Raw genomic sequence first — 23,944 nt, 5'->3', positions numbered from 1 at the left:
AAGACTCAGGGCGGCTTACAAGCTTAGCAGTAGCCTTCATTCTATGTATATGCCTGCTTATTAGGGCTTTCACACACCCCCCAAGCGGCATTATTACAAAGTCAGCTTATTGCCCCCAACAATCTGGGTCCTCAGATTTATGCCCCATAATTACTCTGCAAGTTCACGCTAGTCACAAGAGGCTTCTCCTTTTACAGTAAGCCCTTAATTTAATTGACTATTCCAAAGGAAGTACACCTGTTAAATCCAAATGTCCGTTAAATCCGAACATAGGTCATCTGTATCGGCATACGTCATTTGTGTAGTGACATAATTTTTAAAAAATGGCAATAAAACCTCAGTGTAGCAAATTAACATTAAATGAAACTGAAGAACAAGTACAAAAATGCCCATTGTTTCTGAAGTCCATTAAACTCAGTATATTAAACCGAAGGTTACTATATTCCTACAACCACAACCTTGTAATGTAAATTAGTTGAAAAAGTATAGCTTGCCTTCATCTTCCAGCGATGGAAGGGCAGATACTTGAACTTGAATTTCTCTGGTCCAAATTCAACATTTTAAAACACTTGGAGGAAGAGCAGTGTCCGACCTATGATGTACCGTATGTTCAGCCTGGGCTTTAATTGTGACTGAATTAAGATAAAATATATGCCAGCATAGGAGATATAGGCAGCGAGTCAGTGTCTCATTAAAAAAAAAACAACCTAAGTATGAAGGAAAAAACTCTTGTTGTTTCCAAATAATTTTCCCCAGCTGGATGAACTGGACTACAGCCTCTCATTAGGCCCAGCCATCTTGCTCTTCATACAGAGGGCAGCTAATTGAAGAAGGCTGAGCAGGAGACAGCCCCATTCCACAGTAGTTTGCAAACTACTGGGCTTACAGGATGCATGCAGCAAAAAGTGCTGCTCAGACTGGAAAGAACATACTTTACCTGAAATGACGTCGCTGTTTGAGGAAATGGCGTAACGTTCATCAAAAACAAAAAGCTTCCCTCTGTAGAACCCATCAGGAAATTCTTCTAGGTACTTATGGATGCCACCTTTGAGATGATACACTTCTGTGCAGACACCCTGGTTGAAAGCAATACCGCATCCAATATAATTTTAGAACTTCTGAAAAGCCAAGAAAAGGTTCTACAATCTACAACCAGTCAGGTATCAGAACACGTGGAGTATATCGCTTTGCTGTATTTATTTCATGAGCACATATAAGCCAAGCAAGATGTGAATTTTCTATGCCTTTCTTCCTTTTTCAACAACAACTAAGAAGTATTGGATTCTATATTAACTGACAGCAGAAGCCAACCTGTCCCATATCCTGAAAACTAACCTCTAGAATCATGCTAGGCCAGGGGTAGGCAACCTTGGCTCTTTTGTGACTCGTGGACTTCATCTCCCAGAATTCCTGAGCCAGCATGGCTCAGCTTGGAAACTCTCCCTTTCCCCTCAGCATGGCTGGCTCAGGAATTCTGGGAGTTGAAGTCCACAAGTCATAAAAGAGCCAAGGTTGCCTACCCCTGTGCTAGGCCATTACCTATGAGCTCAAAGGCCTAGCTCTAGGCTAGAGCAATGTTGGCGATGTGTAGACTTCAAATTACAGAATTGCTAGCAGAGCCAGTCTGACGTAGTGGTTAAGGCATCAGGCTAGAAACCGGAACAGCCTGAATTATAATCCCACTTTAGGTATAAAGGAAACCGGCTGATTTTGGTGGCCAGTCCCTATTTCTCAGATCTAGGAAGCAGGCCAATAGCTAACCACTTCCAAAAATTTTCCAAGAAAAGCACAGGGACTTGTCCAGGCAGTCTCCAGGAGTCAAGACTGAACCTGAAGGACAAAACTGCTCTGTCAGTGTGTGGGTTGTGTATATTTGTGACCTCACAAGAGTTAGCAATTCAGTTGCATCTGGATTTGTTTTGAAGAGCTTGTTTTTTCAGAGGCTGACCCAGGAGTGAAAACAAAATTTTAAGATTGAACAAGGTGATGAAACTGCCAGGACAGCCTGGCTATTAATTACAAAGATCTCTGAATCAAGCTCTAACCCTAACCCTCCTATTTAAAGAGAAAGGGAGACTGGGGAGCAAAACTATCCCCATTTCTATTCTTAAACATCTTCATCCCAATTCCCCCAAAGCATAAAAAAGGGCCCTAAACATTTCAGCCCCGTTGCATCATTGGAAAGCCTACCAACAAAGTAGGAGGCTGAATTGCCCCCATCCAGAACTTGCCTCCCCTTGAGCAGAAGAGTTCTCAGACACGAAATTAGACAAGATCCCAATTAATGAGCTAGAACAGACATGTCAAACACAAGGCCCGGGGGCCGGATGCGGCCCACGAAGTGGTTTCATGTGGCCCGCGAAGCCATCCTGGAAACAGTGAGGGAGCGGCCCCCACTGCCTTGGCCCTGGCCCAGAGACCCTCCTTCTGCCAGAGACCCTCAGATCTGTCCCACTCCTGCCCGGGCCCCCATAGGCACCCTTGATGAGAACGATGTAGAGCTGGCCACGCCCACCTAGTAGGCCATATGCACTCTAGCCACGCCCACCCAGTAGGCCACGCCCACCCTGGCCATACCCACCCGGCCCCCTGAGGGCAACCGCAATGCTGATGCGGCCCTCAATGAAATTGAGTTTGACACCCCTGAGCTAGAAGGTCTTCTCGGACAGGTCACCCAACTGTAATGAAGGTAAACTCTGCATTACGTCAAAGAAGGCTGGGTGATGCTAAACAATACTATCTTTTACAAAGGGTTCTGGTTCAGCTGTTTGCTCCTTAGCATAAGGGCCACATGCAGAACACATTTTGCAGCAAAGGCAAGATTTACTCCATTTGTTTATCCTGTATTGAACAAAGGCATCTGTTTAGTGCACAGCTGGATCCACAAAATTATGAAAGGATAGCTTTGATCTTTATCTAAACTGCAATGATTCATCCATTACAGGTTGTGAAAGAGCAGGTGCTCTTTTTCAGCTCTTTTTGAACAGTTAATTAATTTAAATACTTCCGGCAATTTTGTGCAGGTTAAATCTGTGGTTATCTAGTGTCTGACTTTGTTCAGCATTATGTAACTGCCAGAAGATTGGACCTACCGTGTTTCCCCGAAAGTAAGACCCTGTGGTACTTTCTTTTGGGCTCTGAAGTAAGCACTAGGTTTTACTTTGGGCTGCTGAGTGCCAGCCTGCATGCCTATTCGGTGCTGCAGGCCCTGGGCTACGGGTGGGTGCTGCAGCTCTCATGCCGGCTGGGCGCTTTTAGCCTCTACCAGCTGCTCCTGCCGAATCACCTTCCGCCTGGCTGGCTGCTGCCGCCACCACGAGGTAAGGAGACGAGGCAGGTGGCGGGTGTGTGTGTATGTGGAGTTGCTTCCTTCCACGTGCCAAAGCCGCGAAGGGTAAGGTTTCCGCACCCTCCCCACCCAGATTCCCTCACCTCCCCCAAGCACTTTTTTACTAACCTGCCTTTCAGCTGCATTGCATTTCTCTGTTCGCTTCTCAGCTTTTGTCGCGTGTTTGTGGGACTACCGGTTAAAAATCAATCAGACTTTCTAACTTCTTGAGATCTCACCAGAAGTTAGAAAGTCTGACTGAACTTTTTTTTTTTAGCCCCACAAACATGTGGCGAAGTAAGCAGACAGTGGGATGGAGAGGGTGGAGCTAGTGGTAGCCAGTTCCACCGGCGACCACTGGCATAGGGCCCTGGCAGGCCGGTGGGGGGAGGAGCTCTGGCTGTCACACAGATCTGGGCTGACTCGCCCCACCCCAAGCTAGGGCTTATTTGGGGGTAGGGCTTATATTAGCCCCCCCCATCAGCTGGGGCTTACTTTTGGAGTAGGGTTTACTTTCAGGGAAACACGGTAGTAGATCTGCCAGGGAAACTATGAAGGCCTTGTGCAAATCCTGCTATTTCCTACATCTGACCAATTCCAAGTTAAGCCCTCTCCCCTGAGGTGACTCACCTTAGACCTGAGGTAGGCTGAGCTCCGCTCGCAGCGGATACCTCCCGTGCAGTACATCAGGACGCGCTTGCCCCTGAAAAGGTCCAAATTCTCATCGATGTAGATGGGGAAATAGCTGAACTTCCTAATGTTGGGAGCCAGACAGCCTCGGAAATGCCCCTGTAATTTTTTTTTAAAAAAAGCATTATCTAACCTGTGATATTAAAAGATAAAATCAGGAACAAATGCAGCTGTCATGGTACCATATTATCTCACTGCTGGATTTCTTCAGACCATAGAAAGAATGAGTTGGAAGGATATTATAGGACATCCAATCCACTCAATGCATCCCTGACAAGCAGCCATCCAGGCCCTGGTTGAAAAGCTCCACTTAGGAACAAGCCACAATTGTTCTAGGCCAGACATGTCAAACACAAGGCCCGGGGGCCGGATCCAGCCCGTGAAGTGGTTTCATGTGGCCCGTGAAGCCATCCTGGAAACAGTGAGGGAACGGCCCCCACTGCCTTGGCCCTGGCCCAGAGACCCTCCTTCTGCCAGAGACCCTCAGATCTGTCCCACTCCTGCCCATGCCCCCATAGGCAGCCTTGATGCGAACGATGTAGAGCTGGCCACGCCCACCCAGTAGGCCATAAGCACTCTAGACACGCCCACCCAGTAGGCCACGCCTACCCTGGCCATACCCACCTGACCCCCTGAGGGCAACCACAATGCTGATGCGGCCCTCAATGAAATTGAGTTTGACACCCCTGGTCTAAGCAGGTGATTCCATTGTTTAAGAAGAAACTGAATCACTTTCCTAGGATGCAGATTGATCAAAGCATTGAATAAGGTCCAGAAATAAAATTGCCCTGGATTGCACAGCAATGATAAACATGAATCAAGTATGGAAAAGCAAGAGACGTCAGCCTGGCAACTAAATGTAGATTAGTCTGCATAATTTTGTTTCCCATAGCTACCTATAGTCCGGCTACCTTGGACCATGAAAAAAATTTAGACAAGAGGAAAATCAACTTGATCAAGCTGTGGTGTTGGGACTAGGCTCGTTGGAAAACAAAGGAGACAAACAAGTGAATGTATAAAATCAGATGTATCACTGGAAGGCAAACCCCACAAAATTCTACCTTACTTTTTCAGCCAAGTAATGTGCTCAAACTCACTGGAAAAGGCAGTTATGCTTGGAGTGGTCAGCAGTAAAAGGAAATGAGGAGGCCAAAAGCCACAGTGGCTACAACCAAAGAATTCCTTCCCTTGTAATGTGTTGGCTCTTTCTTGTCCCCAGTTCCAATACAGGTCCACTTTCTCTTTCTTTTAGGGATTTGTAGACCACAAGCACAATGATTCTTTTAGAACATTAGCATGCATAGCTGCTCATCTTAAGTACATAGTTCCCAATTGATTACAATAGTATTCTATTGATATGTGCCATCAAGTTGGTTGTGACCAAAAAAGGAAGACCGTCTCCAGGATGATCTGTCCCCATTCCAGACTTCCAGCAGTGCATCTATTGCTCTTGTAATCAAGTCCACCCTCCTTGCTGATGTTCATCCTCTTTCCCTCCACCTTTTCCAGCCTTACAGACTTCTCAATAGTATCCTAACTGTGGTTTAACCAATGCGGAGTTCAACAGAGCACTCGCCTATCATGTTCTGCACGTAATGCTATTATTAATGCAGTTCAAGGTTATACTGGTCTTTTTAATTGCTATATAAGACTGGAGGTCTACTACTATTCTGAGATGCAGCTCACATACACTGCCCCCAATCCTGTGTTAATGCATTCAGTTTTCCCTACCAGATGCAGGTTCTCTCACACTACTGCTGGATATGACTCAATGTTTAGACCTAACAAGGGAATTTTGTTTTGCCCGGTAAACAGTTAGCCAATCTTTCTTACTCGGTGTCATCTACACAGCTGACAACTATATATTTTCTTTCATCTTCAAGATTATTTAAAAGTTCAGTTTTTAAAAGATAGCTTATCCATCTCAAAGTTTAAAAGGGAGGAAATAGACAAGGTACTACTGAATCGGTGTTTAAAAGTCTCTTAACATGGACATGTATGTGTCATGCATGTATGTTCCTAGTGTGCATTCTTACAATGTCAGGTGTGTAAATCCAAAGGAGGCAACAACAACACACCCAAATTAAAGCTACCTACTATTTTACTTTCATAGAAGTTCCTACAGTCCAGCAAAATCGTATCCATCTGGGCATCGTGACTCTGAGAAAGGTATTTCTCAACTTCTGCATGAAACTCCTTTGGCGCCAAACGGATTCCTACCAAGAATTAAAAGACAGTAAGAAGATACTGTAAGTCAGTACAGTGAGCCAAATGTGCATACACACACCTCTCCTCGGCAAATCCTACTTTATTCTAGAAAGTTTTTTTTCCTAAATAATTGTATACTAGACTTCAAACATGAGTGTAACCCTGTTCTGCAGCTGCTATTTTGGTTCCTTGAGGTTACGGCCTTCCATCTGATTCGTGTAAGTCACAGTAGGCTTAGTTTCAAAAGGGATAAGTTTGGATTTCCAGCAAAAACGTTCTGCGTTTTCCGTGTCAGTTCATTGGCTGAGAGGAAAGAGGATGGACAATAAAAAGGAGCGGGAGGAAGAGAGAGACAATACAGTGGCCACACCCACTTTATACTTTTATTCTACCTTTCGCCAGCATTTTTCCCCCCAAGAAATTACTCTGGGGGAATCCAACCCTTGACATTAAAAAACAAAAAACTGATCGTCTATGATCAGTTCCATACCAGTTTCTTTGTAAGAGACTTTTTCTGGGTGAATTCCCATAGGCACTATTTCTTCAAACACGCCAATTCGAAGATCTGGAAAACAATGGGCTCCTCCTACACTGGTCTGAGGAATCAAGGGAAGGAAAGAGGCAGTTGCAAAGAAATGTTAGTTTCCATGTTGGTTTAAGAGGGTCAATAATCTTTCCTGCCCCATCATCCCTCTCTCTCATCTGCCCCAATCCCCTGGAAATCAAAGGTGGGGAAACCAGTGTTTATGAAGTCCACCTGTAGCTTAATTTAGTCAAAAAGATTTAGGAGCAACCCTGTTGAATAAACCTTTGACAAGGTTTGATTTTTCCAAATAGTTTACTCATCCTGTTTGAGAGTGACGACATTTAATAGGAGCTTTCCTGAAGGGCACAATTGCCCTGGGGATACAGAACATGCTTCCCACAGATCTAGCACAATCCACTAAGCCAGGGGTCAGCAACCTGAAACAGTGAAAGAGCCACTCGGAACCGGTTCCCTCACAAAAGGAAAAACTGGGAGCCACAAAAAATGTGTGCACATGTGCGTACATGCGTGCATGCGCAGAACAGGGTTTGACTGAAGAGTGGAGCCAAGGCGAGATATGCACCTACCCTGCATATTTGAATTGATTGGTTGAACTTTTTTAGTCCCACTTTTTTTTTCCGACTGCACATGGCAGAGGACTGGGAGCCGCAGGAGATGGCTGAAAGAGCCGCATGCGACTCCAGACCTGTGCACTAAGCGGTCAAGTAGCTTCCCCCCCCTCAATAAGCTAAGTTTGCATGCATTCCAGATGAAGTTATCTTAGCAGTTTGGCTGGCTCCTCCTTTTCGCCAAGGTAGGGTGTCGAGTGGGTGAAACCAGGAGGAGCACACTTGGGAATGATCCAATAGAACACCTACACACAAAACTAAACTTTAGGTCCATATTTCTTACATAATCCTGCGCTCTGTTTTTGTTTTTTCTCTTGAAGATGAAGGATAGCTCTCTACCCAGGAAAAGGAAGAGGGAGGTCATTGCCCTCCTCCTTTTCACGTCTGCAGAGAAACATCACACAAGATGAAATAAATCATAAGGTAAAGGTAAAGGTTCCCCCACACATGCGTGCTAGTCGTTTCCAACTCTAGGGGGCGGTGCTCATCTCTGTTTCAAAGCCGAAGAGCCAGCGCTTGTCCGAGGACGTCTTCGTGGTCATGAGGCCGGCATGACTAGACGCCAAAGGTGCACGGAACGCTGTTACCTTCCCACCGTAGCGGTCCCTATTTTTCTACTTGCATTTTTACGTGCTTTCGAACTGCTAGGTTGGCAGAAGCTGGGACGAGTAACAGGCGCTCACTCTGCTACGCGGCACTCGGGATTTGACCCGCCAAACTGCCGATCTTCTGATCGACAAGCTCAGCGTCCCAACCCACTGAGCCACCGCGTCCCTTCCAAAATAAATCATAGATGGAGCCAAAGGCCTTCCTCCATTGATCCACCTCAACAGTAAGAACATATGTGGTCAGAGAGCAGTAGTTCCCTTCCCCCAAACTCCACCTGCTGACATCAGCCTCTTAGCATATAAAGAAATACCGTATATACTTGAGTATAAGCCGAATTTTTCAGCCCACTTTTTGGGCTGAAAAATTCCACTTCGGCTTATACTCCAGTCAACAAAAAAACTTACCGAGGACTTGTGCGCGGCCGAGGCTTTGGAGCTTCCGGGATCGCGCTCACCTCTCCCAAGCCGCCGTCCGGAGACCTGCCGAAGTTTGGGGAGGTTTGGGGAGGTGCGCGCGCACCTCCCCAAACGAAGCCGGGTCTCCGTTCCTCTGTGCCCTGCCTGCCTGCTTCTTTCCACAGCGGAAAGAAGCAGGCAGGCAGGGGGCGGAGGAACGGAGACCCGGCGACGTTTGGGGAGGTTTGGGCGCCTCCCCAAACATCCCCAAACGTCGCCGGGTCTCCGTTCCTCCGTGCCCTGCCTGCCTGCTTCTTTCCACAGGGGAAAGAAGCAGGCAGGCAGGGGGCGGAGGAACGGAGACCCGGCGACGTTTGGGGAGGTTTGGGCGCCTCCCCAAATATCCCCAAACGTCGCCGGGTCTCCGTTCCTCTGTGCCCTGCCTGCCTGCTTCTTTCCACAGGGGAAAGAAGCAGGCAGGCAGGGGGCGGAGGAACGGAGACCCGGCGACGTTTGGGGATATTTGGGGAGGCGCCCAAACCTCCCCAAACGTCGCCGGGTCTCCGTTCCTCCGCCCCCTGCCTGCCTGCTTCTTTCCCCTGTGGAAAGAAGCAGGCAGGCAGGGCACGGAGGAACGGAGACCCGGCGACGTTTGGGGATATTTGGGGAGGCGCCCAAACCTCCCCAAACGTCGCCGGGTCTCCGTTCCTCCGCCCCCTGCCTGCCTGCTTCTTTCCCCTGTGGAAAGAAGCAGGCAGGCAGGGCACAGAGGAACGGAGACCCGGCGACGTTTGGGGATATTTGGGGAGGCGCCCAAACCTCCCCAAACGTCGCCGGGTCTCCGTTCCTCCGCCCCCTGCCTGCCTGCTTCTTTCCCCTGTGGAAAGAAGCAGGCAGGCAGGGCACAGAGGAACGGAGACCCGGCGACGTTTGGGGATATTTGGGGAGGCGCCCAAACCTCCCCAAACGTCGCCGGGTCTCCGTTCCTCCGCCCCCTGCCTGCCTGCTTCTTTCCCCTGTGGAAAGAAGCAGGCAGGCAGGGCACAGAGGAACGGAGACCCGGCGACGTTTGGGGATATTTGGGGAGGCGCCCAAACCTCCCCAAACGTCGCCGGGTCTCCGTTCCTCCGCCCCCTGCCTGCCTGCTTCTTTCCCCTGTGGAAAGAAGCAGGCAGGCAGGGCACAGAGGAACGGAGACCTGCCGACGTTTGGGGAGGTTTGGGGAGGTGCGCACGCACCTCCCCAAACCTCCCCAAACTTCGGCAGGTCTCCGGGCGGCGGCTTGGGAGAGGTGCGCGCGATCCTGGAAGCACCGAAGCAAGTCCTCGGTAAGCTCTGGGCGGTCACTTGCTTCGCGTCTCCTGAGGGAAGGGGGGGCGACTGGAGCAGGCGTGTTTCCTCGCCTGCTGGGCACCGCGATTTGCCCGGGGAACGCACGGGCCCCGAATAGCAGCGTGGAGCGAGGAAGCGGACAGCCAGGGCTTCCCGGAGAGCCAAGGCCACACAGGGTATTCCTGTGTATTCAGGCTTGCAAAATGGCGGATCGACCCTCTGCTGGCGGCAGAGGCTTGCAGAACGGCGGATCGGCTTATACTCGAGTCAACAACTTTTTCCAGTTTTGGGGGGTGAAATTTGGGGTCTCGGCTTATACTCGAGTCGGCTTATACTCAAGTATATACGGTATATCCAGCCCTTGGACCTTATTTGATAGAGGCAGAGGACTCAGATATGAGCCTGAAACTATTGAAGAAAACAGGTGGGATTTCTTTTGACCTCTCTTGGAATGCTATAGGACCTGGGAGAACTCTACATTCATACTGCATAAAAAAAAATTCACAAAGCGAAAGTTTGTGGGGGGAAGAAAGGTCTTTAATAAAATGGTCACTGTTGGGTCACCAGGCAGCCAGACTGCTTTGTCTGTCTCTCACCTTGAAATCTTCCTTTGTCAAAATGTCTTTGAAGAGGGGATGAGATAGCATTGCATCCATATATAGGTTAGTAGATGTCCTGCTTCCACCTACAGTTCCATTAATTCCTTCTGAAGCAATTCGAACCTAGAAGCCAAGTAGGAAGAGTCATTACAAGATATGCAACCAAGGTCTATCTGGATACAGGTAATCCTCGACTTACGACAGTTCATTTAGTTATAATGGCACTGAAAAAAGTGACATGGCCGTTTTTCATACTTACAACCCTTGCAACATCCCCATGGTCACATGATCAAAATTTAAATGCTTGGCAACCGATTTATATTTATGACGGTTATAGTGTCCCAGGGTCATGTGATCCCCTTTTGTGACCTTCTGACAAACAATGGGGAAGCCACACTCTCTTAACAACCATGTTGCTAACTTAACAACTGCAGTGGTTCACTTAACAACTGTGGCAAGAAAGGTAATAAAATGAGGCAAAATTCATTTAACACTTTTCTCGCTTAGCAACAGAAATGTTGGGCTCAATTGTAATCATAATTTGAGGACTACCTGTGTATTCAGAAGGGATCTTAACAGAATCCACTAGGACTTACCTGTAGGAAAGTATGCACAACCTGGACTGACAGGCATTTTAATTAATTTATATTTAGAATTTTTAATTTATTTTTTAATTCTTTAATTTTAATTTATTGCACAGATGATTTCAATTTTATTTTTATCTTGATTTCTGTACTTATTATATGTTTTGTTGTTAGCCGCCCTGAGTCCTTCGGGAGATAGGGCGGGATATAAATCCCATCAATAAAAAAATAAATAAATTTGTTCTTGTTCAACTGCATCTAAATTTAATTCAAACCAAAGGCAACATCAAAAAAGGGAGAGGCTTAGCATGTTCTTAAAAATTATCTTGGGATTGTTCAAATGCAATCTGCTCTGTGTTGGAGACGCTGGCTGATATTTGCTTCTGAGCTTGATTTGTAGGAAATACTTTAAAAACAAAAAGAGCTCTCTTCCCACCCAGCATAAAAAGCTTGTTTTGAGGCAGCAAAATAATACCCAGGAGTCAGGGCACGCCTTAAGTTGCCCAACAAACAACTCTGCTTCACTCTGAAAATGAAACATTTTGAAAGCTGCAAAAATCCTGCAAGATCTTGTATTATTTATAGGTTTGTTTAGACAAATCCAGTGCCAGAAAAGACTGTGAACCTGTATGTCTCGGCCCATGGAGAGTTAAGCAATGCCCTGACCTCTTTCAGTGCCTGGAGGCTGTTAGGGGCTGGATGGGGAGCAATGGGTTGAAACTGAACCCTGGCAAGACCGAATGGCTCCGGGTTTGGGGTTCTTTGGACCATGGAGAATTCCCTTTGGTCTTGGATGGAGTGGCACTGCCCCAAAACAGACCCTGTGTGTAATCTAGGGGTTCTCCTGGACTTTGTAGCCAGGGGGGCCTTTGCGCAACTGCGGGTTGTGCACCAGTTATGCCCTTTCCTGGATCAACAATGCCTACTCACGGTCACTCATGCCCTAGTCTATTGCAATGCGCTCTACATGGGGCTGCCCCTGAAAAGCATCTGGAAGCTCCAGTTGGTGCAAAATGCAGCAGCCAACATGGTTTTGTGAAGACCTCAGTGTGCACATGTATCCCCTCTCCTGAGGTGATTGGTTGCCGATTTGCTTTTGGGTGCAATTCAAGGTTCTGATTGTCACCTTTAAAGCCCTTCGTGGCTTGGGACCAGGTGATCAGGTCTCTTGCCGGTCACATCTACCCGACCCATTAGAGCAGGGAGGCAAGGAATGTTGTGGATCCTATCCCCTAAGGAAAGATATCTGGCAGGACCCAGAAGAAGGGCCTTTTCCGTGATGGCTCCCTCCCTCTGGAACATCATCCCTCTGGAAATTAGACGGGCCCCCACTCAGAAGGCCCTGAAGACGCGGTTCTGCCAGTAGGCCTGGGAGCCCAGAGCAGAATGGAGCCCATTAAATAGCTGGTATGAATGCATGTTGTCGCTGGGGTGGGGGGTTATTATTTTTATTACTTTTATTTTTCTTTTACATTGTGCTTTTATGTCCTTTTAAACCACCTTGAGTTGCCATGTGCGGGTATGCGCCAATATAAATGTTCTAATAATCTTCAAATAATTTAATAAATACATTTCCTACATAATGTCTGAAAGTGAACAAGAGATGATGTTCCTCCAAAATTGTTGTCAGGGATGATTCTAGCCAGGTATTTAGATTATTTAGATATTATTAGATATTATTTAGATAGGCCAGGCTGCCTATCATGATGATGATGATGATGATTTATTGAAACTATACCTGTTTTTTCTCCAAATAATGGTGTTTAATATAACTAACATTGTTAATATATACGGGCAGTCCTCAACTTACAACCACAATTGAGCCCATCATTTCCATTGCTAAGCAAGACAGCTGTTAACTGAATTTTGCTCCATTTTACGACCTTCCTTGCCACAGTTGTTAAGTGAATCACTGCAGTTGTTAAGTTAGTAATACGATTGTTAAGTGAATCTCGCTTCCCCATTGGCTTTGCTTGTCAGAACCTCAGGGCAGTTCAACTGTCATAAATACATGCCAGTTGCCCAGTGTCTGAATTCTGATCATGTGACCACAGGGATGCTGCAATGGTTATAAGTATGAAAAACGGTCATAAGTAACTTCTTGCAGAGGCGCTGTAATTTTGAATGATCAATAAAAATGGTTTTAAGTTGAGGACTACCTGTACAAGACAAAACAGAAATAATTAACTAAAATTTCAATTAAAACTCAGATTATAGCAGTTATTTCAAAAAGGGGACAGTGAGGGAATCACTTACCTTGCCAGTGAGATGCAGATGCTGACACAAAGCCTTCTGCCACATACAAAGTCCCACAGGATCTGCTACCTCACAGTAGCAATAGTATAGCAAAACTTTCCCAACTTCGCTAAAAAGAGGGGAGGGAACAGTTAGTGTCCAAATTCTATATTTGCATGACTAAATGTACAAGCCCTTAACAGCTTGGCGCTAGTTTATTGCCTTGTGTCTGCTTTTAATTGTTGTCTACCCTCTTGATTCATGCAATGAAGAGAGCCATGTCATAAGCATTGAATTATTTTTTTTTACTTTTGTTTGGGTATCATATCATTCTGCAAAACTGTATTTGTGTGCACGAAGGCATATGCATGCGCACGCACGCACACACACACACACACACACCTCATTTTGAACCATTCTGCCTCTCCTTCTCATACGTGCTTTGAGATTTTACAGCAAATCATAAACAAGTCGATACACACTAATTATAAACTTTATGATTACAGAGAGCTGGAGAAACAAAGAATGTAATCTCTCATTTAGGGAAAGTATCTGTGAGAAGTTGCTGTCACCTCCTAAGTTTTTAAAAAGAGAAGAAAATTGTTCAGTTCACCTCTCAGGTCAAACCATCTTGTTGGCCCCTCCTCCAGCTGACTTTGTCTCTGAGAAAATGATAATGGATGGTAAACCAAGTATACCAGGAAGACCTTAAGAGCCTATTCCTGCTTCCATTTTCCCATCTCCACCTCTGTTTCCTTAAATGAAGAAGCTGAACTTCATAAAACGCCAGAGTTTAGATGTCCAACTCTTAAATTACCGACCAAATGTTAGAGGTTCAGTTTTGTAACCACTTGTCAAACTCAATTCAAGAAACCATCTCTAACCCTTTATAGTCATCCATTACATTTTAAGTGAAGAAACAGTTTCCTTAAGGAACGTGAAAGGGATATAAATGGGACGTGTAAAAAGCCTAGCCATGACAGCTAAACTGGAGGGCAAGGGCATCTAAATTGGTCAATGGAAGGTAAAAATACTACCAGTCTTTTGGTGGCAGTGATCATTCCCAACAACATGGAACTGATGCTCCTCAATCATAGATCATAAGTCTCTCTGTGATCAGAGGTTTCCTAGATGACAGATGATTGATAATCACCAGCAGAGCAGAAGACCATCAATCGTTAGGAAGTGGGATGAGTGAAGACAGAAGAAAGTGAACAGATTCACCCTAGCTCAAGATAAGGATAATTCTTTCTTACCTTTTCATTTCATTAGTATCAATGTGACTTATATCTGGGAGCTTGTAGATCACCTCCTGGTTTCTGTCTAGAGTCTTGCTGGGCCTAGATGTTTCATCCACAGAAGCAGGATTGATTCCAATGCCGGCCATCTGCTTTAAGATCACAGATGCTTGCTGCCCAACGTCACCTGAATGTTGAGAAGCCACATGTCTGTGAATGCCAGTCAGATCTTTGAATGTCTGTTGGCAGCATCTCCAGGAAATTGCCCTTTGGCAAGCAGGCATGTCAACTTCCACTTCCTTGGCTTTCACAAAGAGAGCAAACGCCTACAACAGCAGCAAAGGAGGCAGAGGGGCCAGAAGTTTAAGAGCAAATATAATTGCGTTATCTGAGACTCAAAACCTACCGGATGCTGACTAAGCAAACAGATAGATTGCAAGCCTTTTGGTTGCCTTGCTTTACCAATGCTTATAGTTATGAAGTTGTCTAGTTAACTTAATTAGTGTAATATCTACTTATGATGTCATTAACAAACACAGATAAAGATGTTGGTTGGAAAAAAAGTGAAGAACCCAATTGGTAACTGACTAAGCAAGTTGATTTCCTTCTGTCCTGGCAAGCAGCTTGTACTTATTTAAATGTATTGTATTTAAATACAATTTATTTATTTTAAAATTAAAAACTCTCTTTTTAAAACCCTGTAGTCACTATTCAGGAAAGAGTTGAAAGCGTCGTGGTGGCGCAGTGGTTAGAATGCAGTTTGGCAGGCTAATTCTGCCGATTGCCAGCAGTTCGATCTTCACTGGCTCAAGATTGACTTAGCCTTCCATCCTTCCGAGGTCAGTAAAATGAGGACTCAGATTGTTTGCGGCAATATGCTGACTCTCTAAATCTCTTAGAGAGGGCTGTAAAACAGTGCTAAGCGGTATATAAATCTAAGTACTATTGCTATTTATTTAAAAGACAACCCATACAATTATTGTTTATACAAGGCATTCATGTATACCACACAAAATAATACATCTCCAAATCTTGCAAATTCCAAAACTTCTTTGGACTGGAATCAGGGGAAAAAGGGAAGGTGGTGAGTTGGTGAATTAGTGATCATCTTTAATGAATCAATATCCCTGTCCAGTTATTTGTTTCAAATTGGAGTACTCTAAAAGGTATAGAACATGGTCCTCCTCCCGATTCCCCCAGCAAAGACTTTTTTTTTTTGCAATCAGCCTTCAATAATAACTCTGGGTCATCTTGTCTAGATATGAAACACAGATTCCTGAATAGGCACAATGAGTTGAGGTGATACAGTATGCATTCTTTTTAAACTAAACTTGATTTAGTGTATGGATGTGTGGAGCCAGGAGGCAAAGCTTCATTTGCTGTAGCCTTACCAGCCTTAACTTTTTCAAACCTAGAAAGAAAAAGCATTGAATGTTGCCCCAAGAAAGTAACCACTTATGCTCCATGGTCTGATACCTTTTTCAGACAGCAAATGGGATAAATATAGAAAGGATGAACCAGGACCCCAGGGCAAGAGGAAACAGATGAAGCAGCAAAGGTGATACGTAGATAATCGAAGGGTGACAGATAGTAACTGGAGAAATCAAACAAAGTCATAGAACCAGGGGGGGAAAATAGAGAGAGTAGGACGGACTGATAAGAATCAGTTTGGTGTAGTGGTGAAGGCACTGGCCTAGAAAAACTGTGAGTTTTATTCCTGCCTTAGGTATGAAAGCTGGTTGGGTGATTTGGGGCCAGTCACTTTCTCAACCCACTTCTGTTGTGTGTGTGAAAATAGGAGGAGGAAGGGCAGTGGTGGGATTCAGCCAGTTCGCACCAGTTCGGTAGAACTGGTGGCTAATTTTTTGTTGCCCAGGCCCAGAATGGACTTCCGGAAGCGGCATCCACACACAGAACCGGTTTTTCACATATCTGGATTCCACCAGTGAGGAAGGGGTATTAAGTACGTTTGCCATCTTGAGTTGTAGGTAGGTAGGTAGGCAGACAGACAGACAAAATATTAATTTTAAAGAATAGACAAAGAGAAGAAGTAAATGAGGTCAGAAGCTGCATGATGAACTTCATTTGAAATAGAGGAATCAGAAAAACATTTTGCTACACAAGGTTATTGTGATACCAATTCTCTTTTGTAAATTCTGGTCATGAACTTCTCTCCATGTACCAACCAAGAAACAGAAATCTATGATACTGTACTACCTGTCTCCATTCCTGGTTTTGTTTTGTTTTTAAACCACATCACTAACAGGACTCTTTAATCCTGGCTATAAAAGGAGGGACACGGTGGCTCAGTGGGTTAGGACGCTGAGCTTGTCGATTGGAAGGTCGGCAGTTTGGCGGGTCGAATCCCAAGTGCCGCGTAGCAGAGTGAGCGCCTGTTACTCGTCCCAGCTTCTGCCAACCTAGCAGTTCGAAAGCACGTAAAAATGCAAGTAGAAAAATAGGGACCACTGCGGTGGGAAGGTAACAGCGTTCCGTGCGCCTTTGGCGTCTAGTCATGCCGGCCACATGACCACGGAGACGTCCTCGGACAAGCGCTGGCTCTTCGGCTTTGAAACGGAGATGAGCACCGGCCCCTAGAGTCGGAAACGACTAGCACGCATGTGCGGGGGAACCTGTACCTGTACCTGTATAAAAGGAGGATTGCAGTGAAGGTAGAGGGCAGCACATCCCTCACTTTTACATGCAAAACTCCCCCTTGCAACCTCCTCCTGCTGCTTTGCAGTCAAGAGAATGCCCAGTTTGCCAGATACATTCTGGTTACTCAGGATTTACTAGTAAATGGATTCAGATCGGTAGAGCAGAAATTGGAATGCATCTGAAATAATTTGGCACATCAGCCGTAACACTAAAGTCAGAATGACCATTTAAGACTGGAGTGCAAGTGGGATGAACAAACTCAGCTGCACCACCATTTTCCAGTGGTAGCAGACACAGTCAACAACGAGCCAGGTACCTTCTTCTTTGCAGAGGCGTATTTCTTTTTGGTGCTGCAGTCTACTTTGGTCTTGAGATGGCTTTTGGGTGGGAAAGCAAGGTGGTCTTTCAACTGAAGGTCTGCAGAGGTTAAGATGCAAACTTCCACCGCATCGTCTCCATCAGGCAATGGCAAAGAGATCATTTCTATGTCACAGCAGCCCGGCATGCGTTTTTCTCGGTATCCTAAGGAACATCGTTCCAAAATAGGGATTTAATAACAAGACATGCAAGGAAAATAAAACAAAACCAGGAAATAATAGACCTGCATGAGCATTTCCACACCAGGTCTTAAAACTGGAACTGGGATCCGCTTCAGAGCTGCCTGATTGCAGATCAGTAAGAATCTACCTACAGGTAGTCCTCGACTGACAACAATTCGCTTAGTGACCGTTTGAAGTTACAAAGGTACTGAAAAAAGTGACTTATGACCGTTTTTCACACTTACGACCATTGTAGCATCCTTGGTGGAGCCTTGGTGGAGCAGTGGGCTAATGCCTCCTTAAGTAACACCAGCTGCCTGCAATTAGTGCAGGTTCGCATCCCACCAGGCTCAAGGTTGACTCAGCCTTCCATCCTTCCCAGGTAGGTAAAATGAGGACCCAGATTGTTGGGGGCAATAAGCTGACTTTGTAATAATGCCGCTTGGGGGGGGGAGGCGAAAGCCCTAATAAGCAGGCATATACATAGAATGAAGGCTACTGCTAAGCACATTTGATTTGTGCTTAGACTGTAAGCCGCCCTGAGTCTTCGGAGAAGGGCGGGATATAAATGGGATTAAAAAAAAATAAAAAATCCCCTAGTCAAAATCCAGATACTTGGCAACTGGCATGTATTTATGACGGTTGCAATGTCCTGGGGTCATGCGATGCCCTTTTGTAACCTTCTGACAAGCAAAGTCAATGGGGAAGCCAGATTCACTTCACAATGGTGTTACTAACTTAACAACTGCAATGATTCACTTAACAACTGTGGCCAGAAAGGTCATAAAATGGGGTAAAACTCACTTAACAACTGTCTCGCTTAGCAATAGAAATTTTGGGCTCAGTTGTGGGCGTAAGTCAAGGACTATCTGTATCTATATGTATTGCTAAATCTGCTGCAATGTATACTAAATCAGAGCGAATCTACTTTTTTCTCTTGCAGCATGCATTCTATTGCCCCATTAATAGGAATTTTGACCTACATCTTCAGTGACCCACAAATAGAACACCCTGCCTTCCAGCTTTTTCCTTTTGTTGTAATATGGTTTCCTGCATTTGAGGTTCAAAGCTGAAAAGATTCCTCAATATTATCTGAAGGACCAAGGACACGTGAGGCTAATTCAGGAAGCTGAGAACCCAGTTGTGAACCTATTCCGAATCAGCCTAAAATTACTCCTACTATATTTATTGGGAGGGGGGAGGGGGAGAGGGGGAGAAGAGGAGGAATAGATTATTTCCCTAATAATTTATTTTCAAGTGAAATCCTTTACTGTAAGTCTGAACAACACAAAATACGACTTGCTAAAGTTTAATAATTATTATAAGCTACAGAATAGAATGTGCAAAACAAGAATTATGATGAAATAAGAATCATTTTCATTTCTAGTAAATATGATCTTTTTTTCCAGGTAGAAGCCAAAAATGGTATGTGGTACTTTCCAAAATTAAAAGGTAGAGCATCTGCAGAAGCCTCAGACACAACCTGAAATTAGACCTACTTGGTAGCTTAAAATATGGTCTAATTTCTCTAATTAGCACTTGCGATTTTACTGCACATCTGTGAATGCTGAGCTATGCCCTCTGTTTGAAATACTCATATTAGTCACAAGGGAGATTTTTTTAAGCCACAGTTGGTCAAGATCAATCTGTCCTCTGAAAATATAGGCCTTACTTTTAAACCTTATTCATCTGCCTTATCATGGTTATCAAGTGGTACTGATAAAGTTACTGGTCTGCTTTACAGGATTAATGAAGAATACTATTATATTAATATTTAATTCAGACACAAGTTGATATGCTGTTTCCCCAGCTGTGATAACTTATATTATTCTTTATCTAACATCTTATGCAGTCAAGAGCTGCATTTTTGCTCCTTCATGTGCTGGGTAAATGTAGTTTCTGATGGTAAATATCTTAAGAATATTGTCAGTCGCTAGTCTGAGTCACACCATTTGCTAAGCCATGCTGAAGTTAGTTGAATCTGAGTTTATGCAACATATTAAGCAATAAATGTTTTCTTTTTCTTAACACCATATGCAATCTCAGCCATTCACTCATAATTTTGGTTTACCTATTCTAATATTATGGCCAGTAGACATTTTGCATGATATCCTGAACTACAGAATCCTCAACTTATGACCACAATTGAGTCCAAAATTTATGTTACTAAATGAGGCAGTTGTTAAGTGAGTTTTGCCCCATTTTATGACTTTTCTTGCTGCAGCTGTTAAGTGAATCACTTCAATTGTTAACACAGCTGGTGAGTGAATTTGGCTTCCCCACTGACTTTGCTCGTCAGAAGTTTGCAAAAGATGATTGCATGACCCTCCCACCCACCCCCCCACACTATGACCGTCATAAATATGAGTCAGTTGCCGAGCGTCTGGATTTTGATCACATGGCAATGGGGATGTTGTAATGATCGTAACCGTGGAAAATGGTCGTAAGTCACTTTTTTCAGCGCCTTTGTAATTTCAAATGGTCACTAAACAAATGGTTGTAAGCAGTGGTGGGATTCAGGCAGTTTGCACCACTTCAGCATAAGCGGCAGCTAATTTTCTGTTGCCCAGATCCAGAATAGACTTTTAGAAGTGGCATCCACACAGAGAACCGGTTGTTCACATATTTGAATCCCACAACTGATTGCAAGTCAAGAGCTAGATGTACAAACTATCAAATTCTATTTTACCCTACCATGTTGTAAAAGCCCAGCCTATGATGAGGTGTGTACACTCAGAAAATGAATGACAATTCTGAATGTTAAAGCTGAGTTTATCTCATTGCATTTGAAGATTCTAGGAAACGCACGTAGGAGTGGCTGCATATAAACCAGACCAATAACTTTCTACAAGTAACACTTGCACTTTTCACCTCAGTCCAGATCTCCTGAATCTATGAAATAGCTGGAAAAGCCATCTTTAGCTTTTCAAGCAATTGCTGTTTACTTCCTTCAGCACTGACAAAATACAATCCAAAAAGTTCATTTCTAGAATTGGAATTACAGCGTAAGCCACTAGGAATGAAAGTAGTAAGAGTCATGAAGTCCTAATCCAATTTTTGTTTGAAAGACACTCATTGTGAGATTCAATCTGACTCTCTTCCGTGACACAGAAATAAAAACTCTGTATGACCATAATAATACCTTCCTTTTTATGGCTGTTTTAAGAGTATGTTCATCAATGCCTTGGATTTACTTATTAGACTTGAACAGCCACCCAACTCGCATATGTGATGAATTCTTATATGATTATTACCACACTGTATTGTCAACACTGTAGGAAGACTGTATTACCATTTATTGTAGCAAAAATAAGTTAGGAGGCTGGGAAACTCTATTCAAGACTACTGTAGCCAATTTCATTAAAAAGCACAATTTTCTGTATTTTTATTATATGCCCTGTTCACCGCCCTGAGTCCCTCGGGAGAAGGGCGGTATAAAAATTTAATAAACTATAAACTATAATTTTTTTGTGAGCTGTAGCTCTCTACCTCAGATGCAACTTTTGAAAAGGGGCTACTAGCTTCCGACTCCGTGTTTTTCAATCTCGGCAACTTTGAAATGTGTGGACTTTCACTTCCAGAAATCCCCAGGCAGCATTCTGGGAATGGAAGTCCCACACCTCTTTAAAGTTGCTGAGATTGAGAAGCGCTGTGTTACGTGGCTTAGAAATGCGTTTTAGGAGACACGTGTGCACTGTACGTTTGCCCGGTCGACTGAGCAAGAAAGTTAACTGCGGGGGCGCGTATTCCAAATTAAATTCGTAGCTAAGGCTTGGTTCAGAAGGGAAGAAGGCAAAACCAAACGAAGGAGGCGGAGTACAAGTTTGGGACTTTTTCCCAGTTGCAAGCTATTTACTGGTGTCCCGTTCAGTTCACTAGGAGCCATTAAGAGCCCAAACCAGGGGTAGGCAACCTCGGCTCTTTTATGACTCGTGGACTTCAACTCCCAGAATTCCTGAGTCAGCTATGCTGACTCAGGAATTCTGGGAGTTGAAGTCCACGAGTCATAAAAGAGCCGAGGTTACCTACCCCTGGCCCAAACCAAGGCAATCGCCTCCTGGGCTGTGCTTCTTCTTCTCGCGGTTTCCTTGGCATGCAACCCCGCTAGGTTTCTGCCTCCGTTGCTTCTTCTTCCCGCTCTTCCCCCAGTTGCCCCCTTTTTTTTTTACCACGGCAGGCGCGGTCGGTGCGCAGACCCTCCCTGTCCCTTTCCGTCGCGCCTTCCTCGCTTCCTTGGCCGGCAGCTGAATTGGCTGACTCTTCGAAGCGAGAGCATGGCTGGCGGCTGGCTCCCTTAAGCCTTTACTCCGCCTCCTCCTGGAAACGCTTCACTTGAGGGACTGCCTGCAATTCTCAAGTCTTTTTAGACAGGACTGCAAGGAAGGCAGAAATGGTTTGGGCGTCCCAAAGGAGTATTTCGTACAGCCGGTCCCTTTGATGATTTTTTATTATTATTATTATTATTATTATTATTATTATTATTATTATTATTATTATTATTATTATTATTATTATTATTATTATTAATTATTATTATTATTTTAATTCCATTTATATCCCGCCCTTCTCCGAAGACTCAGGGCGGCTTACAAGCTTAGCAGTAGCCTTCATTCTATGTATATGCCTGCTTATTAGGGCTTTTCACACACACCCCAAGCGGCATTATTACAAAGTCAGCTTAATTGCCCCCAACAATCTGGGTCCTCATTTTACCTACCTCGGAAGGATGGAAGGCTGAGTCAACCTTGAGCCTGGTGGGACGCGAACCTGCACTAATTGCAGGCAGCTGGTGTTACTTAAGGAGGCATTAGCCCACTGCTCCACCAAGGCCCCTTACGTGGGTAATCTTCCTCTTCAAGCACAGCTAGTATTGAGATTTTACCAGAGAACTAAAATATCACACAAGCATTTCAGTGATTAAAGTGTTGTAGCGATTAGGAGGCATGAGATACTAATCATGCTTGTTCTTGGACCAGGAGGCCCTGCTCATTGTCACTCAGTCACTTCTTGATTGAACTACTAATGCAACAGACTCTACTCTGCCCTTGAAGGCTAACTGGAAGCTTTGGTTCAACCACAGTGCATCAGTATAGGCGTGTTGTTTTGCCCATGTAACACCACTGCTGCACTTGTTTCCAGCAGGTTTCCAGGTGCAATTCAAGGTGCCATTTGTCACCTTTAGGGCTCTACAGGGCCAGGATCCCTCAGGGAATCATTTTCTACCAGGTACATCTGTACCTCCCACATGCTCCCATAGGGAGGGCTTGCTTCAGGCCCTGTCTTTGACATTTTTTCATCTTAATAGGACCAGGAAGGGGCTTTTTCTGTGGCTGCCCCCATATGAATGATGTTCAAGCCCACTCCCACCCCACAGCCAGAAGCCTAGTGGGAGCCAGTGCTGCTCACACAACAGTGGTGTTGCACAGATATACAAAGTATGTCCACTACTGCCACGCCGCTACTACCTTCTGGACCAAGTGTAGCTTCTAACTGTTCTTCAACGGAGCCCCCATGTAGAGTTCATTGAAACAGGGGACTAAGGCACGAGTGACTGCGCAGTGTCCCCTATCTAGGAAAGGGTAAAACTGGAGCACACGATGTACAAAGGCCCTCCTGCCTTTGAGCACCTGCTCTCTGAACAGGACCCAAGATTCCCAGAGAATTCCAAATTGCACACCAGCTGAGACTAGGGAAGTGTCAAAGATCTCAACTCACCAGATACCGGTACCTTAAAACTCAATCTTGTCAGAATGAACAAAAGCCAAATCTTCCTATTCAGGTTCAGATAGCCTCCAGGAAATGAGAAGCACTTCAACAGCATCAGCTGATTGGCCCAGAGCAGAAATATACCGTATAGCTGAATATCATGAACATGCTGATGGTATGTATATATTTTTAACATTCCCTCAGGACAAAGAAATCCAGAATTATTTGAGTATATTCCTCAGGAAAACTCCATGAACATGTCCATATAGTTCAGGGCTTTTCAACCTTTTCACCCATTGTACCACTTTTAGGATATGGCAACATCCGAGTACCACCAGTCGCCTAGCAAGGTGTCAAAAACTTGACCCCCCCCAAAAAGGAAAAAGCTGATGAATTACAGGTAGTCCTCGACTTACAACAGTTTGCTTAGTGACTGTTCGAAGTTACACTGGCACTGAAAAAAGTGCCCCCCAAGCCACAGCCAAGCAAGACGCCTGCCTGCCTGCCCAGCGGCACTCTTCCTCCTGTCTAAGATTTTCATTGTTGTGAGCATTTCTGTTGAGGATTGGCAGTGGGGGTGGGGTGGGGTGTGTTTGGTTTTTATTTCCCCCCCCTCTGCTGGGTGGTTGCAGCAGGTTTTGTTCATTTCACATGACCCTCATAAACAT

General features: G+C 44.9%; 1 protein-coding gene across 2 annotated transcripts in view; it reads right to left on the bottom strand.

Annotated features, from left to right (window-relative positions):
• TSTD2 (thiosulfate sulfurtransferase like domain containing 2) overlaps window positions 1-21,865 on the bottom strand; it is a gene marked incomplete at its 3' end in the record, with an annotated part of 28,056 nt that extends 6,191 nt beyond the window's left edge. For both annotated transcript variants that reach the window (XM_083355509.1, XM_083355508.1), the window contains exons 1-9: window positions 21,740-21,865; window positions 17,348-17,553; window positions 14,392-14,699; window positions 13,157-13,265; window positions 10,314-10,439; window positions 6,717-6,822; window positions 6,116-6,234; window positions 3,959-4,117; window positions 938-1,076 (exon numbers count right to left, since the gene is read on the bottom strand). In XM_083355509.1, the coding sequence (XP_083211635.1) occupies window positions 938-1,076; window positions 3,959-4,117; window positions 6,116-6,234; window positions 6,717-6,822; window positions 10,314-10,439; window positions 13,157-13,265; window positions 14,392-14,699; window positions 17,348-17,536 (1,255 nt within the window). In that variant the 5' untranslated portion in view covers window positions 17,537-17,553; window positions 21,740-21,865. The remainder of the gene's footprint in view (window positions 1-937; window positions 1,077-3,958; window positions 4,118-6,115; window positions 6,235-6,716; window positions 6,823-10,313; window positions 10,440-13,156; window positions 13,266-14,391; window positions 14,700-17,347; window positions 17,554-21,739) is intronic.
• Window positions 21,866-23,944: the final 2,079 nt, after the last annotated feature.

The sequence above is a fragment of the Vipera ursinii genome (genome assembly GCF_947247035.1).
Source record: "Vipera ursinii genome assembly, chromosome: 2".
Taxonomy (NCBI): domain Eukaryota; kingdom Metazoa; phylum Chordata; class Lepidosauria; order Squamata; family Viperidae; genus Vipera; species Vipera ursinii.
This window is presented reverse-complemented; position numbering and strand designations above follow the sequence as displayed.